Here is a 19,495-nt window from a genome sequence, read left to right on the forward strand (position 1 = left end):
GTGACAGACAAGGTTAGTCATTGCTTTCTCAAGAAATCTGAATGAGCTCTCTGTCAGGTATTAAAGCTGAAATAACAAAGAATCCTTGAACTCATAAATCAACTTAAGTGCAGCAACAAAAACAAAATCTTAAGACTGAAGCAATAAAGAATGCATCACAGTGTCTTTCTCAGGAAAAGGCAATTCCCTGTTACGGTTAAAAGCTAATGAATTAAACAAAACTTAGAATGCTGACACTTTCTATGTGGAAAATACACATAAGACATGCTGAAGTACAGAAGAGTTGATTGAACTCATTAACCATATCTAACAACATAGAAGTATACTGACATCAACAACATGCATTTTTAAGTTTGTGTTCAAAATGATCTAAACATTTCATAATTTCGAAGGCAGTCAAAATACTTTGTTGGACGCGCTAGTTGTGAATGAAAAGTAGCAATATGATGGTAAAATACGTACTAGTCTTGGCTTTTCTGGAAAGTAACATTTAAACTGTCTCCATTAGAAGTATAGCTAAAATTATACTGAAAACCATTAGGACAGTTTGTACCCCTATACCAGAAAACTCTGTTTACTATGAATTTCCAGGCTTGCCAAATCAATAATCACAGTTGAGTGAATTCACCTTGAATGTGAACGTGTCTGCCTACATGCCAAATTAACAAACACCAAAGACATCTCATCGAAAGGATTTGGTCCACAGGAGTAAAGTATCACCATGTATCCCATGATCAGAACACAAAATAAATCATGACCATATTAAAATAAATGCTGTGACGGTCTAAGATTGATCAATGGTGTCTTTCCAGTTGCCACTGATACCCAAAGCACAGTGTTGGAATAACAAGAAGAAAGATACAACATTAGGAAAACCAAGTTTTACATTTGTTGAGGGAAAATTTTTAAAGAAGAAAATGATATGGTGCTTCTATAGAGTCTAGTGGCTGACAGAGAGGGAGAGAGCTAGAGGAAGGTCAAGTTAAAGCCACGTGCCAATGCTTGATCAGGAGTAGATGATTGCTGGGTGCACTTTCTGATGCGAACAAGCAGCAGTGCAAATCAATTTTTCAAAAAAACACATGCTGATTACTCAGATCCCTCTGTTCTCAGGGTGCCCACGTGTGGTGAACTGCTGCATATCCATTGTGTGTGTCCTGACAAGCCCTTTTTGTCTACCAACTCTCCTTTCCTCAGACCAAAGAATAAGCATGAGATGTGCAGTAATAGCACCGAGCTTTACTACCTAATGCTCTGCAGTCTTATGGTCAGTGTGTACAAATATATTACTCAAGTAGGGCACATCTCCTGTGACGTACAACACATGTGAAGGACATGTGCACACTGACACACATACCAGTGAGCAGAAACATTCTCACAGGTTAAGCAGAAACTTTCTTTGTCTAGGAACAGCAGGCCATGTCAAAGCCTTGGATATGTTACATGGAGTAAGTTCCTGTGGTGAACCTATTTAATTCAGAAGAAGCGAGCAGCTGTAAACACCTGCCCATTCATATCACCTTTGACAAGGACCAAATTGCTACAGACAGATGAGTGGGTTGAGCACCTCTAAAATGAAAAGGCTTGTGTTGAGCTCCTACTGACAGTAATCAGAGGAGATGCAAGACAGAGATGAAGAAAAGAGTCAAAGGCTTGTGGTACTCTATGGAACACATTTCAAATGAATTATTAATAGAGGAAATATCAGGACTGCTCTTGCATTAAAATGCAATGTCTGTGTATAAACAGCATTGCCTGTATGTTTTGTGTCTGTATGTTTGTCTGCGTAAACTGCATATTACGCCACTTCCAGTGCACCTGCTCTTCAGCTCGCCACACAGACAAAACAAACATCCACTCACTGTGTTGGAACTTCAGAAGCGAGAATGAAAAATGAGCCCAGAGAAAAGTGCGACAGAGACACAGCCATGTGTGATATTGGACAATAGACAAAGAATAATACAAATCTTGACCTGACTGTGAGGTGAGAAGAAAGAAGTGACAGTACCTTAAGAACCTGGACCTGTCCCTCATTGGTGATGTCTTTCAGGAGATCACAAAAGGATCGACACAACGATTCTGCATAGTTCTGTAAAAAGACAGGTCAAAACAAAATAAAACACATTAACATGTAAAAACTCAATAAAACGTATGTAAATTTACATCTGTAAAAGTGTGCATGTGTCTCACCTGCAGGAACTCTGTGGCAGACAAGTATATGTAGGCATTAACAATCTGAAAGCAGGTACGCAGGTTCTCGGAGCTCAACTCTGAAACAGAACATTAGACGTTGCACTTAAACAGTTTGGACAAAAGGGTTCAATTGATGCACACAGGCAGGAACAACAGAGGAAGCAGGCACAGAGGGAATATAAAGGATCTCTTGATAATTAACAACTTTTGAGTGACTTCGACTGCACTGGATTGATGGTGATATTAGTGTCTATCGAGTGGGTAAAATATGGTCAAAAAATGAACAAATCAATCTACTGTAAATCATACTACATACAATTAACAGATTACTAATCCATAGAGATCTCTAGAAGCATGCTTTCCAAACTGTATCTGGAATTTGATCCAGCCATCATCACATGTTCCAGCAACACATATTCATTCATTTTGAGCTTGCCATTTTTCCCTAGCGTTCATGTGTTACAAGGTCACAGACCCAGAGTCATTCTTGCTCCTGTTTGGCATAGTTCACGGGAATGCAGAACTCTCTGGAGCCCAAGCTGACACTGCTGTTTTCTCATGGCTTTCAGCATGACTTTTTATTTCTATATAACTGGAAATCAAACACTCCTCTTACACATAGCGGCTAGATAGTAGAGGTGATGGCCCAACCGAAATAGGAAAGTTCCCATACACCTTTCAGCAACGCTTTCTGTTTTCTATAAGTGGTGGCGTGAAACACAGGCAATGAAAAAAACATGCATAAATATTTTAAAACATAATAAAAAACACATTTAAATGTTAAAGGGCACAGGAGGGAAGAGTACTGTATTTTAATAGGCCTTGTATTCCCATTCATCTTTATTAAGTGAACAACACACTAAACCTTGAGAATGAGATAACAAACCAATAAAAAAAACAGCAATGACAAAAACTAATTCTCAGTATTCAAAGTTGTTTTTATACAAGATAAGAAGCTCACTAAGTATTGACAAATGCTCAAGTCAGTGCCACAGGTGACTTTGTTAAGCAATAGTCCGAGTATAACTGTTTGTGCTCTTGCATGTTTAAAGGAAGTTCATTAAGCATGAAGAAAAGAACAAAACCGCTTGATGAGCTACTTCAGCTAATCAATTCAACATGATGCAATAAATGAACAATGCAGCAAAAGCTTCATAAGCACACAACAAAGTTCAAGTGACTGCCAGAATCAATAAAGAGACTGTGAGAATCTCTGAACAAGAGTTGCATCTAAATTATTAAGCATGCTGTTGCCTCTGCAATATTGTTATCCAAGCATTTATGATGTCCTGCTTTATCCCAGATTTCTGTCTGACCTTTGCTGTCTGAGATCATGTTTTCACATTCAGACAGAGTGAAGACTGCCAGATCAGTGTTGAATAAGATGTGGGTTTGCTTTATATACTGTGTCTATAAAGTATTTTCCCACATTATGATGCATTTTAAAAACACAAACAAAGCAAGTGTTAATATACATTATATACGTAATACCAGCAGGGGCAAAAAGGCTGTGAGGCTACATTCTCATAAAAGTAAACAAAACAACAATGTCTGCTGTAAAATCACAGCACAGAAGCCAGTGCATTTTATCATCATAAAAGAGGAGCCATAGCTCAGCAAGTGTAACCTCCAAAACAATTCACTCTGAAAACATTGACCATGAGGCATTTTGTAAAGGTATGGTAATGCATCAAGAAGGACAATGTCCTCAAGGGGACACTACAAATACATCAAACATCATCTTCTACCAGTCTGTGACTGTGGCTGCCATCCACTGTGCTCTGGTCTGCTGGGGGGAGCAGCAGCCCTGCCAGAGATGCCCACGGGATCAATAAACTCATTCGCTAGTCTGTACCTATTATTGGCCAAAACCTGGAGATGTTTGAGCCCGTAAGAAGCAGGAGGTCACTGAACAAACCGCTCTCCATCGTGGACTATCAATCTCACTTCCTTTACGACACAGGAGGGACAGTGGAGCTCATTTTCTAATAGACTCATTCAGCTCTGCTGTCATAAAGCAGTTTAGGAAATCATTCCTACCTTTCCCCATAACACACAACTCGCATTGACATGTCAGTTGAATACTCTATGGCAGTACCATCTGCACTGTTTTTATCAGATCACACCTGCTTCTAAAATGACATTGTGACAGTTTTTGACATATACACTGTACAAATCTTCATTTGATAGATCTACAATTATGCTTTTAACTGTACTATTAGTCTTCATCTATTGTCGAATATGGTGCTGTGATCAGTCTATCTATCAAAGGCATTGCATTTTGGACCACAAAATTATGCATGGTCAGATAGAGTGCATTTATTTTGCTTCTGAACACCAAGTGTGGCAGGGCTGTACAGTGCGAGCGTTTCACTCGCATATGCGCCTAAAAATAGATCGGTGCGAGTAGAAAAAATAAAAAGGGAGCACGGGTGCGAGTACAGATGTCAACCCTGTCATTCGCATTTGCTCCTAAAATAAATCCATACAAAGTGGATCAAACTAAAAGTCATAGCCTACACCTTCTTCTTCAACAACTTTTTTTTCCACATCGGCACGCTACAACACGACATGGTCAGAAAAACCGTGAGCACCTCTCGACTCTCAGGCCGTCTCCCCCACACAGTACCAAGCATCACACAGATCGCCGCACTTTCTTAAAGCGACAGGCTCCTATTTCTGTCTTTAGCTTTTATGAACACATTAACTTGAAATAACCAAATACTTTGTCTGTCTAAATTATAATAATGCAAATGACACTAAATTAAGCATGCAAAAAAGTTTAAATACCATAAAGTAATAACTGAACTAAAATTGTCATCAGTTAACACAATCTATGCATTCCGCACCTATAATCAGCCTCCCCTAAGAATGCAAGATATGGCATCAAAATATGTCTGGTATTTATGTATAAAGTATAGTTCTTAAGTATAAAGTCATTTCTTATTGTTGTTATTTTTATTGGGCCAGTTAACAATATATAATAGAATTGAAATTCTTTATTTGTCCCACACCTGGGAAATTATTTGCTACAACAGCTAAAACACCAAATCACAACAAGTTTTTTTTTTTTGTTTGATTTTTTAAAAAACTAGTAAATTACAGTCTAAGAACAGAATAATAAAATAAGGGGCTAAATGATCACAGTATGGCAGATTAAGAACAGAGACTTTTCAAAACTAGGACTTTAACAGAAATATGCAGATTGAGTTAACTGTGCAGATTGTATGATATGAAATAAAATCTGGAGTCAGAATTTATTGGGCCACTTAACAAAATCTGACTCCCCTATTATTTTGGGGATTCAAGAAGTGACAACCTCCAAACTTTCTCAGCCACAACATCTGCACCTCTGCTGCTGTTGTATAAGGTCTTGTGTACATGGTGGCTTCCACCGAGTTTTTTGCTTGGAAATTGGAAAAATGTAACATAATCCCATCTGAGTGATAATGGAAAATATGACAAAAGAAAGAAGTCAGTAGACCAATCACACTCCAAATGAAAGGAAGCCATATTGGTGAAAGTTTTGTTTTCTTTGGTGAGAACAAAATCAATAATTCTTTACAAACTAATTACAAAATACACATACATATGTACACCGCCTTTTATGAGAACAAAATCAAACATAATTCTTTGCAAACTATTTAACACACACACACACACGCGTTTGTTTTTCTATACCGGTGGGGACTTACCATTGACTCCCATTCATATCTAACTCCTAACCCTTACCCTAACCTTAACCATCACCAAATCAATGCCTAACCCTAAACAAATGTTTTTGCACTTTTACATTTTTTATTAACAACAACATGGCCAAGAAAACGGTGTTGCCACCCGTGGGGACCTCATTTTAGGTCCCCACCGTAAGACAAGTCCCCACCTTTATAGCAAATAGTCAGGTCAAAGTCCCCACCGGTATAGCAGAAACAAGTACACACACACACACAGAGGTGTTTCCTTGTGATGGATGTAGTATAGATGTCCATCTGTAAAAAATACATTGGTTTATTAGTTCACAAAGTCCTGAGGACCAATGAAGCTGATGTATGTGACACTGGTGAGGGATGATAATCTATTTTGTGGGAGAAGCTTTGTTTGTGCAATGTCACTGTTAGAACTGCATCCATTTATTTGACCACCACTGAAGACCTCATGAGGATCAGCTTGGAGGGGCCATGTCTTGAGGACTTTGATCCAAGTCCTGCAGTGGACCGCTGGATGAACTCAGCCAAGCATGCCAGGACGACTTGATTACAAAAAGATGTGGGACAGGGATGTTCCCTGTGTTAAATAACTGAGCCTACTGCTTGGCTTGTTGTGTGAATATTAATAATGAAATTGTGCGATTCATAGTGAAAATTCATAGTGCTCCTAAATGTTTTTCTGTGCTCCTAAATTTTTTCATTTAGGAGCACCTGTGCTCCTAGTGAAAAAGCTAAGCATACAGCCCTGTGTGGGTAGATGATGGGAGTCCAAAGCCAGTGTAACACCATGGATCTAATTGTGAATGATCTCTTGAGTCACTGTTTGTGCAGTAATCAGAAGTGGATGCTCAGTGAACGATTTGTCAGTCCAAAGTACTATGTGGCGTTATGTACTGCACAGACTGTCAGTTGTATTTACTTGCTCACAAAGGAGAAAAAGTGTTGAGAAAGAGGAAAGACAGCATTGTAACAGCTTCTCAGGGTAGCAAAAACTGAATCAAACACATAAAATATCAAGTAAGCAACAAAATCAGTGATTCTGGTACCATGACATACAGCACACGACAAGAGTAAGTATTTAAAGCATACACACGTGGACAAAATTGTTGGTACCCCTCAGTTAAAGAAGGAAAAACCCACAATTCTCACTGAAATCACTTGAAACTCACAAAAGTAACAATAAATAAAAATTTATTGAAAATTAAATAATCAAAATCAGCCATCACTTTTGAATTGCTGATTAACATAATTATTTAAAAAAACAAACTAATGAAATAGGGCTGGACAAAAATGATGGTACCCATAACTTAATATTTTGTTGCACAACCTTTTGAGGCAATCACTGCAATTAAACGATTTCTGTATTTGTCAATGAGCGTTCTGCAGCTGTCAACAGGTATTTTGGCCCACTCCTCATGAGCAAACAGCTCCAGTTGTCTCAGGTTTGATGGGTGTCTTCTCCAAATGGCATGTTTCAGCTCCTTCCACATATGTTCAATGGGATTCAGATCTGGGCTCATAGAAGGCCACTTTAGAATAGTCCAATGCCTTTCTCTCAGCCATTCTTGGGTGTTTTTGGCTGTGTGTTTTGGATGGTTGTCCTGTTGGAAGACCCATGACCTGCGACTGAGACCAAGCTTTCTGACACTAAGCAGCACATTTCTCTCCAGAATGCCTTGATAGTCTTCAGATTTCATCGTACCTTGCACACTTTCAAGACACCCTGTGCCAGATGCAGCAAAGCAGCCCCAAAACATTACTGAGCCTCCTCCATGTTTCACCGTAGGGACAGTGTTCTTTTCTTCGTATGCTTGGTTTTTGAGTCTATGAACATAGAGTTGATGTGCCTTACCAAAAAGCTCCAGTTTGGTCTCATCTGTCCAAAGGACATTCTCCCAGAAGCTTTGTGGCTTGTCAACATGCATTTTTGCAAATTCCAGTCTGGCTTTTTTACGAGTTTATTTCAGCAGTGGTGTCCTCCTTGGTCGTCTCCCATGAAGTCCACTTTGGCTCAAACAACGACGAATGGTGCGATCTGACACTGATGTACCTTGGCCTTGGAGTTCACCTTTAATTTCTTTGGAGGTTGCTCTGGGCTCTTTGGATACAATTCCAACGATCCGTCTCTTCAATTTGTCATCAATTTTCCTCTTGCGGCCACATCCAGGGAGGTTGGCTACTGTCCCGTGGGTCTTGAACTTCTGAATAATATGAGCCACTGTTGTCACAGGAACTTCAAGCTGTTTAGAGATGGTCTTATAGCCTTTACCTTTAAGATGTTTGTCTATAATTTTTTTTCGGATGTCCTGGGACAATTCTCTCCTTCGCTTTCTGTTGTCCATGTTCAGTGTGGTACACACCTTTTCACCAAACAGCAGGGTGACTACTTGTCTCCCTTTAAATAGGCAGACTGACTGATTATGAGTTTGGAAACACCTGTGATGTCAATTAAATGACACACCTGAGTTAATCATGTCACTCTGGTCAAATAGTTTTCAATCTTTTATAGAGGTACCATCATTTTTGTCCAGGCCTGTTTCATTAGTTTGTTTTTTTAAATAATTATGTTAATCAACAATTCAAAAGTAATGGCTGTTTTTGATGATTTAATTTTCAATAAATTTTTATTTATTGTTACTTTTGTGAGTTTCAAGTGATTTCAGTGAGAATGGTGGGTTTTCCCTTCTTTAACTGAGGGGTACCAACAATTTTGTCCACGTGTGTAAGTGATTTTGCCAGTACACAATACATGTGCAGAGAGTTAGACAGACTTGAACAGTAAATGAAGACCGAAGTAAAGGTCTGACCCAGATTATAAACACAATAAATAATACCTAAAAATACACTGTAACCACAGGATAGGACACGAGTTTGACAGTATTATAAGCTGGCTGAGTATTGTGCTAACTTGAATTTTTACTAATTTTCAGCAAATGAATGTCACATTCCGGGAATGTGTTTCTTAATTTTTCAGCTCAAAGTACTGCAAAGATCGTTCATTTCACCATGACCTTATAACCTCTGGTTTTAGCCATGCCTCCTTCAGGAAGAAAACCGTCTCTGCATCTATCTGTATCTCACTGTAATGCTCTTAATGTTTCATGTAAAGCGCTTTGAATTGTGGTGGACATGAAGGATGCTGTACAAATGAACTTGCCTTGCGTCTGTGATTGAAAGCAGACAAAACAGATAACAGCACCAATGAGAATCAGTGTGTGATGATCCAAGGACTTTCTATTGTTTCTAACTATTCCGCTGAGCCATCTTCTTGGAAATATCAGCAGGACGACTGCCCACCTCTTTTCAACTTGTGTGTACAGTGAGTTTTCATACAATGACACAGTCCAAAATCAGTCGTTTAGTAGTGCAGTAGTGCAGCTTGGAAATAGTTCTGAAGTGGCTGGTGGTTAAAATACAGTCTAAATATTAGGGCTGGACCCCTCCCCCCAGTCGGACGTTACGGGGCGGAACGAATATTCAGATATTTGTCTTTAATAGGGCCCGAATATTCGGAGGCCAAAAACCACTATTTGGGCCAGCCCTACTAAATATGCTGCGTTTCAGTCACTACTTCATATTTATTTTGTTGTCTGACAACAGAAACAGAAAAAACAGCTTTAGTGGGACTTCAGCAATATTAAGTTGAAGTTCATTTGCAAACAGATGTAAACACTAACCATGGTTAGGTTGCACTAAAGCACAGCAAGCAGCACAGAAACAAATTAGCTCACACCCAGTCATTGGACCTGTAGTTTTGAATCAGTCATAAAGTTTCCACCGACTACGAATGTCCCTCAACATTATAATTCCCACATAGCTCTGACCTCTGGACATATATGATCAAACCTAATGGTGACGTTAGCCACTTTAGCCAAACGAGATTCTAACACTACTGTAGTGGTGAAATTACCATCAATAATCAAGAGTAATCCACTGGTCATTGGTTCCTCAGATGTTAAGAGCGCACAGAGATTCTTGCAGCCAGCAGTAGAACATTTGGTAAGCTTCGCTCTTGGCTGAGACATTTCAGAGTTAGCAGAAGCAGCTATGGAGAGGAAATAAATCTGGCGGACTGAGAGGCAGCTGCTCATCCTGAATGGCTCACCTTGGAAGCAGCAGGAAGTGAGGGTTCAGGATTATACAGAGCTCAAGCTATAAGATGTTGGTACATAGCAGCTGGGTAAAATTCTTACTGCCTTGTAAAGATAGGAGGCTATCTGTTTGTGAGGGTGTCTGAGAAATGGCAGAAATAAACATCTTCACATCCTAACAGCTTTTACTTCACACGTCCAGGTTTATAACCACAAAACACAATAAAAATGGATTTTGACTATAAGAGGCACCTTTGACATCTAAAATAGGTTATATACTTATGGTCACAAATCCTTACACATCAAACAAACTGGCAGGTGAGAATGGTGGAAGAAAAGAAAAAGCAGAATGAGAAGAGACAGTTCCTTACAAAGATAGACAGAAAAACTCTTCAACAGTCACAACTGCATGCTAACAAAAAGAACCTGTAAGCATCACTTTAGTAAACTGGCACCACCTCTACATAGAGATTATATGAAAATATGGATTTATCCGGGCTGCACAGTGGCTTTTGTGGTTTTTTGTATGCTAGAATTCATATCATGAGTGAAATAAACACTCACCATTGCTGTACCGATGACACGTTCAAAAATACTAATTCAGATGTCCAGATTTTAATACATCACAAACCAAAGGAGGGCTGCACAGTGGCCTAGTGGTGAGCACTTTCGCCTTGCAGCAAGAAGATGCCCGGTTCAAATCCCGGGGTGGGCCTGGGATCTTTCTGCATGGAGTTTGCATGTTCTCCCTGTGCATGCGTGGCTTTTCTCCAGGCACTCCGGCTTCCTCCCACAGTCCAAAAATATGCTGAGGTTAATTGATTATTCTAAATTGCCCGTAGGTGTGAATGTGAGTGTGATTGTTTGTCTGTATATGTGGCCCTGTGACAGACTGGCGACCTGTCCAGGGTGTCCCCTGCCTTCGCCCGAGTCAGCTGGGATAGGCTCCAGCACCCGCCGCGACCCTAGTGAGGATAAAGTGGTGTATAGAGAATGGATGGATGGATGGATGGATGGATGGATGGATGGATGGATTTATCCAAGGTGGGTCAAAAGCAAAAGAGGTTGCTTTAGGTTTATGTCTACCACGGTGTCAACAAGCTGATTAAACAGACGATTTGTGTACAAATACGAAACTGAAACCTTCGTAGAAATTGTTCCTCTGCAGCATTATTTGTAATTCCACAGTGCAGATGTTTAAATATGCTGTAGCTTAGAAACAATAGAGCTGCATGTTATTTTCAACCAAATCTCTTTTCAAAGCTAAAGCGTAAAGCAAACTTTCTGAATCTGAGTACTATAAAGCACCTAAACCTCATCAAACATCTTATAAAACAATGTGTTTACTTATCAAGGTTTGATATAAAACAGGATTAGAAGTCAGCGGTGAGCAGTGATGGGGGAGTCCAGTCTGATCGTGCTGGTTCACACAGGTGATAATAATGTTGATATATGCAATGCGTTTTCTCTGGCCATCTGTCCACCATAGTAACGTAATGAAGGTAATGTATGCAGCCATCTGCTATCTTGTCAGGTACATAATATATTCTGGGACCTATTTAGTCAGCACATCAGCCTATATCAATATTCAATACTACAAACATAGTATGGAGCACTATTAGCCTAAACACATGCAGTGTAGCAGCATATTAAAAGAGCATGGCTCAGGAGAAGACCTTGACTGATTTAAAGACCAAATAAGCTGGTGTGAAAAAATATAGGAATAAGCAGAAACTGAGAGATGGTCAAAAAGTCTGAGCGACTACAAATGTGCAGTTGCTCTACAGTTTTAGTTTGTGCAGTACACTGTAGCATGAACACAGGGGAACAGAGTATTATGAGAAAAGACAGGGAACAGATCAAAGTACCACTACAATAAAGGCTTTCCTTTTGTCAGACCAGGCCATTCCTTTTTTCCTCAAGAATAAAGTAAAGGCAACAGATTGCTTAATAGTGACTGAATAAGGACACACAGGGTCACTGAACATGGAAATCATAACAATTCTCCACAACTGCAGAAGAGGTGAATGGATTGTAGTGGTGGTCTGCTGTGTCTGTAAATTCTTGGATGGGTAGATAGGTGAGTGACTGCATTTGATTTCTTAAAGCTTTCTTAGTGGCTGCATAATCAGCAACTGTATTGTGTTTACATATTTTTATCTCACTTAAAATTCAGGGATGGGATCAGCAAGTTCTGATATTAGCTGGTTGTGCGGCAGCGGCGGCGCAGCGACTTCCAATTGCTGGGCCGTTTACAATCGTCGTTAACAAGCTATCGTTAACGTCGTTACCATCGCGCCGGAGTATCAGGGACAATAAAGTGTTCAAACTTGTGAAATCGGCATTCAAACAAATGAAATCGGCGGAAATCCGCGGATCCGCGGTAAATTCCCATCCCTGAAAAAAAGCGGAATTCCGCGAATTCGCGGAAAAATCACATCCCTGAAAATTACAAGAGGCTCCTACAAAGCCGTCCCTTGTTTTAAGCAGACTTTTTTTATTGCAAAATAAAAAAAAATAAACTGGGCTTTTAAAGCAGGAAACTAAAAAGGTTTATGTGTGCAGTTGTCTCAAAAACAATAAAATTCAGATCCAACAGATCTGCTACAGCATGGTGTTTTCCAGTGAAAATTTAAAAAAACAGCAAAGAGAGAAGGGAAGAGCCAGAGATTTTGATGCTGTTTCACAGTTGTAGAAACAGACACCCCAGAAACTTGTACAAGTGACAATAAATCCTGGAAGTTCTTGCTTTCCAAGTAGGATTTAAATTCAAATTCCATGATACACTGCTTTAGTAAATGATACAAAATGTTGCCTTTGGCGAAAGATATTAATTTAATAGCCTAAAGGGAATTACCTCAATGCTCCTGCACAAGTCAACACAAACTCATGCTTTTACAGGCTCATTAAACCTTTTTCTGTTGCACCTAACAAAGTTATATGTATTCAATTGATGCAACACTGACTATATTTTTTTCATGTGTCCTTTTCATTGTATTCAAAGCAGGGTGTCTATAATGGCAAATAAAACAGATGGATAGCTGAGATCTGTTCTGTTTTATTGACAGCAAAGGGACACTTTTACCATCAAATACTGTCTTATTAAATCAATGTCAACTGAAAGTAATTCCTGCTACCTTCAAAATACCTGCTCACAATAAACAATATAGCTTTTAGCAAGAACGCAATTACTACCTATGTGCTGATTTACATTCAGCACATAAACTTGTGATCACACATCTGAGCAGTGGCAATACAGAAATGAGCATCTTGTAAGCCACATGAATTATGTACACTAGAGTCACTCAAACCTTCCATATGGTAAATTAAAAACCTTGAACACATGCTAAACTACTTTAACATCGCTCTTATTCATATGTTGTGATTCAAAGCTATTGCTTGGCTACAGTATAAGTCACTTAACTGAGTAACTGAATGCAGAACTGAAATAAACCAAGAGTCGACGAGCAGGATTGAAATCATTGGTGGGAAAACACTCAAGTATGTCTCTAAAGGCTGTGATTGGCACAAACATGGAAAAGGGTATTTCTGAGTTAGCTAAGAGTCAACCCCCCACGCGCAGTTAAAAGGCTGCTTCAGGTCAGATGGTAGAGGAACTAGTGGGGTGTGCTAAAAATGTGACAAAAGGGCAAATCTGGACTGAAATGTAATCTTGGGATAAAGCGCTGTGGTGGAAAACCTCAGGTAAAAATGCAGAGAGGAGCACTGAATGGTACTGTCACATGAAGAGCATCTGTCTGTTAAATGCAATATTGCACCAACTGTAGTGAAATTTGCATTCTACCACAATAATAGTTGTGCGGTAGTGGCGGCACCGGCGGCTTGTGACATAGGCGGCCCGAAAATTCAGATCCTTTTTCATTTTTATAAAGTTCTGGACAGATTGAACCCAGTGTAAACCGACCTTTGTTTTGTCTTCAGCAGAGGTCTTCGGCATCTTGTCTTGTGTTTATGCAACGAATTGCAGCGCAACGTCAGAGTCGGCAGCCACCCAGCCATTCGGGTGGTGTTTACAAACACGAATGGAGGAGCCGAAATGAGCCGAAGAACACGGCGGGACGAGCCGAAGTGGGTCGAAGGCGCAGGGAAGAGACGAGCTCCGAATATTTTCGTCTGGGGGGAGGACGGAAGACAGTAACGCAGCATATTCTTTCCGCCCGGTAACGTCCGACGGGGGTGGGGGGCGAATATTCGGATACCAAATTAATATCCGGATAGTGCCGTAGCGAACGAATATCTGGATATTCGGGTACAGCCCTAGTACTTATAGAAATATCCATTGGTTCGGGGGGAAAAAATAATTCTAAGACAGTTGAACAGAAGTTCCTTCATGATTTGAGATGGAATAACCCACACACACTATGATCTTTATATCTCTCAGAAATTTCTGCTTAATTTGCATGAATTTTTAAAAATGAAGATAGTAAATTTAGTCGATATCTTAGGCAGTTCTTCATTCTATGCTACACATACAAGCTGATATCAATGTAGCAATGTAAATCAAAGAAATCCTTATATTTAATGCAGGCCACAAAGAATTAAACAAAAACATAAGCACAGCGCCAAAAACCAACCTGCACACTAACACACTCAGCTCAGCTGACTCCCTTGCCTGAAGTGAAAAAATCCTCAGCAGTTCCTGAAAGCAAACAATAAATGGTAATAGTGGAAATAAGACTATTGATTCCAAATGAGTCAAGGACTCCGGGGTATTTTTTATCCTCGAAATGCCAGCTGCAGGCTATGATCATCTAATTGTTGCTCTGAACAGCTCGACGTTAGAGGCAGGTTTATTAGACAATTCACATGTTATTGAAAGTGCACATATCAATCCAATATGTACATCTGTTTTTGTGACTTCATCTCGAAATAACTCAGTCATGTCATTTCAGTTGATAGAAATTTGACCTCCAAAGAGATGGAGCAACTTTAACGCATAGATGAATCGGAGAACCCATGATTGCTTTGCTGCACTGTGCCCGTGGAAATGCTGTCACGCATTTTAGCACACCGCAGTGACACAATATGATTACATTCGAAACTACTTAATCTTTCATCCACAAGCAAAGTCACACATGCTCTACTTGCTTTTGTGCCAAAGGCAAAAAGGAAGGTAAATAAATGCTTTTGACAGATTTCTGATCTCTGTCCCTCTACAATGGCACCCCCACAACCAATGTCATGATTTGCTGATAAGCTGTGCACACACTGTGGCAATATCCTCTGAAGGAGAGTTCAGTATGAATATCAGCACAAGAAGAGGTAGAGGTACAACTATTCATAAAAGGACGAGAGAATGAATTGAATTCTCATTCTGGGGTTGAGATAGGTCAGCCAGCTCAGACTACTGAGGGCTGGACTTGATAAGGCTTTCATCATTCTTGTCCCTCACTACTGCAAATGAACCCGAGGCAACCAAAGTGTCCATATATGAATACAAACAGCCTGAGAAAATAACACTGCATCTGGTTATTGGAAGTAAATTGCCTTCTATTTCCACGCAGTCTCCCAAAATATTTTCACTGTGACACTAATATGACGGGGACAAAAGGAAGGTAGATTCACGGTCATTCAACCTCTGCATATCTGCTTCCTTTCTGTAGCAACATAACAGACTGATAAATGCAAGTCTTACCATTGTTCAATAATCTTTTCTCGGGCTCCGTGTTGTGACTCGTCACACAATTAAGATATGAAAAATGCAGATGTAGGTGTCAAATTCCACTGACTTTTTAAATTTCATGCTCACTTATCAAATGAATCAAAGCCATTTTCTGAAAACATACATCCAGTATTCAAAGAAACTGCTAATACTGGACTACAGCCTATAAATGCTTTGCCATAATGTAACAATACTGCATTTGTGATGTGTTCAGCTTCATTTGTTTATCAGTGGAACCGTTAAGAAAGGTGGTAACTGAAGGCGAGTTTCCTTAGTTGTATTTCGACAGCATTTAATTACAGTGAAATGTATTCCAGCATTTTGTTCTTTTGTGCAAAGAAATTGACAAACTATTAGAAAAGCCTGAGGAATTTAAGTCGAAATCGTAACGAGCTGTTTTGCTAAATACTATAAAAGCAATTAAATTTTCACAATGGTTTGGGAAAGGGGGACACAATCACCTTCTCCACACACACACACACACACACACACACACACACACACACACACACACACACACACACACACACACACACACACAGTCATAATCAAATAGTTACAAAAACAGCTGCTAAAGCACTGATTAAGCTTTAGTCAGTACATCCTTCATAGCCCTGGGCATATGCTGCGAAATCCGCTTCGGTTATCAACATTAGCAGGAAAATGAGCCTCACATCTGACTGTGATAACAGCCCCTGAAATATCTCTGTTTATTGGGGACACTGCTAAAATCCATGGTCATCTTCGAACCTCATTTTTTATTTTTTGCTTTACAATGTGTGATGTGGTTGACAATGTTTGCAATGCGAGGAAAGCTAACAGATACGAAAAAGTGGTGCCAGAATCTGCACTGATACGCTACGAAGACAGATGGTGTTTGTTGGGATCATTCAAGCCAGCAAGTCATAGAAAGTTTGAGTTCAGTAAAATCCTGTGCTGGAGGTTTAACATCCAATAAAAGCATTAAAGTACATCGAAAAGTGACTACCACTGCAGATCAGCTGGAGCAACCCAACAAGTACAGGTTAATTTAAAACCAAAGATGAACACACCTCCAGACCAAACGTCAAAAAGTCAGGCAAATGTTTTTGGGGTTTTTTCCCAGTGTGAGGATGCTGGAAGCTGGTAGTTCTGTCCTGAGCACTTGCACTTCTCTTTTTGCAATATTACAGCTGCACCTCCCCCGATAAGCACAGACGGACCAGCTTTGACCCATCTTGGCTGTCAGATTGGAAATAAATCTCCTCGTTCTACAAGACTAATATAATTATAGTTAGATGCAAAGGTAAATACAGACGTACACCTAATTCAACTCCATGCAACATTGTAGCACTCAAAGTGGCATCAAACTCAAGGCAGCACCTGCAGGGAACTGATTATATATAATAAAACAATGAGGATAACTGAAAACATTCTTTACCAATTGGTTTGAACAGTGGAAAAACACAAGGAAAAGCGCTGCCGTAATCCCTAATGTCAGCTACTGATGATGGCTGACAACACAGCTGCCTTGTTATACTCCTTAAAGACTTATTTAAAAGGTAAAAAAGAAGAAAAAAAAGTACCTCTGTAGCCCTACAGAGACAGCTTACTTTCCCAGGTTTTACTGTACACAAAGGAAAAGCATAAAAAAAGCAGCATGGTCAATAGAAGAGTCGGCTTTAAGTCTGACAAGATGTGGATGAGTAATCATGCTTGAAAAAGGCAATGAAGTGGCAAACAGCAACTTTACAGGAAGACCCCAGTGTATGAAATGACAGCAATGGTGAGAGAGCTGGAAACTCCCAGCACTGTGGCCCGGAAAAATCAGAAATGTCTTATTTTGATTAGCAGTTCAAGGTTAAACTAAGAAACCACATCTTAAGAGTTTTCAATAGCAAAGAATAACAAATGCAGACTATGACATTAAAGCTTCGAAAAATGAGAAAAAAAAGATAAATACCTAGAATTACAAACAATAAATTACAGTGACAGTCTTCACAAAATCTCAGGATGGCCTGTTTCAATAGCCTCCATCTCTGCATTAAAAGGGCAAAAAATGCCCAACAAGTGGAAAAGTTGTAATTAAAGTCATTACTTCCAGTTGAACAGCCTGCAAAAAAAGGTTGTCCTCTAATGGGGATGTCCAAATTGATCACTGAAGCACATAAGCTGTGCAGTTAACTGTGAGACTAAATTATGAGGAAATGTTAGTGATTCCCTCACAGAGGTTTAACAGGCCCATAGTGGCAATGGTCTGATGCGACTTTGGCTGGACCAGTTACTGTCAACTGATAAGATCTTCAGTAAGCAATGTCCTGCACTGCTTAATTTAGTTTTATCACTAGAAAGAGCAACGCGTTATTAGCACTGACACAATTAATTTTTTTATCAGTTAATCATTTAATTTTGGAACATTTACCAGTTCCAGTATCATTAATGTGAGTAATAACTCCTTTTTTTGAGATTATCTTTGAAATATGAAACGTTGTTGTGACCAAAACCAGCTTTCTGAAGACATCACTGTGGGCTGTGAAATTCATTTCTACCAGTAATCCAAAGCTAAACAGTACATACTGTAATGAAATTATCTTTAGCTGCAACACCAAATATTATTCATAGAAACAATTCATGCTCACGTGTTCAAATGCAGTAAACGTTATCATCTACCCAGATCTGTGCGTGTTCCAACTGCACATAGACCAGTAAAACAAGTGGTGCTTAAACAAGTTTGGTATGAGAGGCTGTGCAATGAGATTCTCAGTCGTTCACACCTTTAAAATTGATCATTAACAGAGTTGTAATTGAAGCAGCTGTTGCCGGACTTTAGATGTGCTTTGATTTGTGCTTCCTTTCTATCAACGGAGCTCACACACAGTGGGACGTGCTAAAGTGTCCAGAAATCTTGTGCTATGTCTGCCCGATTTACTCAGCACACACAAGGAACACAATGCTACAGCCCAATCTGTAAGTAGCTGCTATGTCTGCTAAAAGGACCCCGTGCGTTTTACTGTGTTCGACTTCAGAGGCAATGTGACTGGTCCTATGTGAATAGAGTCACATATGCATCCCCTGTCTGCTTATCAGCTTACATACAGAGGAGGAAAGCATGAATTGGTTTTTAGACCACTTGACTAATTTTAAGAACTCAATGTTTTCCAATATTGTATCCGTTGTAACTGTTTGCTTTCAAGCGAAAATTCTGTTTTCAATAAAACCCTTGAGATGTTCATCAGCAAAAATGCTTTCCGTTTTCCTGAAAACCTTTTAATACAAAACCCAAGTAAGTTTGGAGTTTCTCAACTGTACCAAACATGACACAGTAAAAAATAAATAAATAAATAACGAAAGGAAAAACGGGGGGGGGGGGGGGGGGGGGGGGGGGGGATAAATACTTTAGCTCTATCAATTGTTAACATGTATCGGTGTAATGCAAATAATCCTACCTGCTTACTCTCTGTCACTACAAGTCAGTGCATCACACACAGCTGAAACGCGTCCAAGTTCAGAGCACAGTGGCAGTGATACAGAGCGTACTGCTAGTCTAACAATTTAGCCCAAACAAGGATCTTGACATTCTAATTAGGGAATTTGCTGCTTCAGTTTAGCAGTGATGGAGCAGGGCTCTTTATCAGGCAGGCCAGGCCTCATACCTGGCAAGCTGCGACATTCGACTGAGCCAGACTCCCTCAATGGCCCACATCCCTCCACTGCTCTCTGTGGACTAAACAAATGAACCACCGGATGTTCTGGGGAAAACCAGTCAGAGATGATGACTGAAGAATGATTAATGAGAAAGATAGATTAAATAACTACGACAAGTTCATTTCCTCGAGAATATT

General features: G+C 39.7%; 1 protein-coding gene across 1 annotated transcript in view; it reads right to left on the reverse strand.

Annotated features, from left to right (window-relative positions):
- The window catches only part of ipo11 (importin 11), a 142,627-nt gene that overhangs the window by 47,788 nt on the left and 75,344 nt on the right, over positions 1 to 19,495 (reverse strand). The window contains exons 23-24 of the mRNA XM_022199970.2: positions 2,191 to 2,270; positions 2,009 to 2,089 (exon numbers count right to left, since the gene is read on the reverse strand). Coding sequence (XP_022055662.1) covers positions 2,009 to 2,089; positions 2,191 to 2,270 — 161 coding nt within the window. The remainder of the gene's footprint in view (positions 1 to 2,008; positions 2,090 to 2,190; positions 2,271 to 19,495) is intronic.

The sequence above is a fragment of the Acanthochromis polyacanthus genome, chromosome 7 (genome assembly GCF_021347895.1).
Source record: "Acanthochromis polyacanthus isolate Apoly-LR-REF ecotype Palm Island chromosome 7, KAUST_Apoly_ChrSc, whole genome shotgun sequence".
Lineage (NCBI taxonomy): Eukaryota > Metazoa > Chordata > Actinopteri > Pomacentridae > Acanthochromis > Acanthochromis polyacanthus.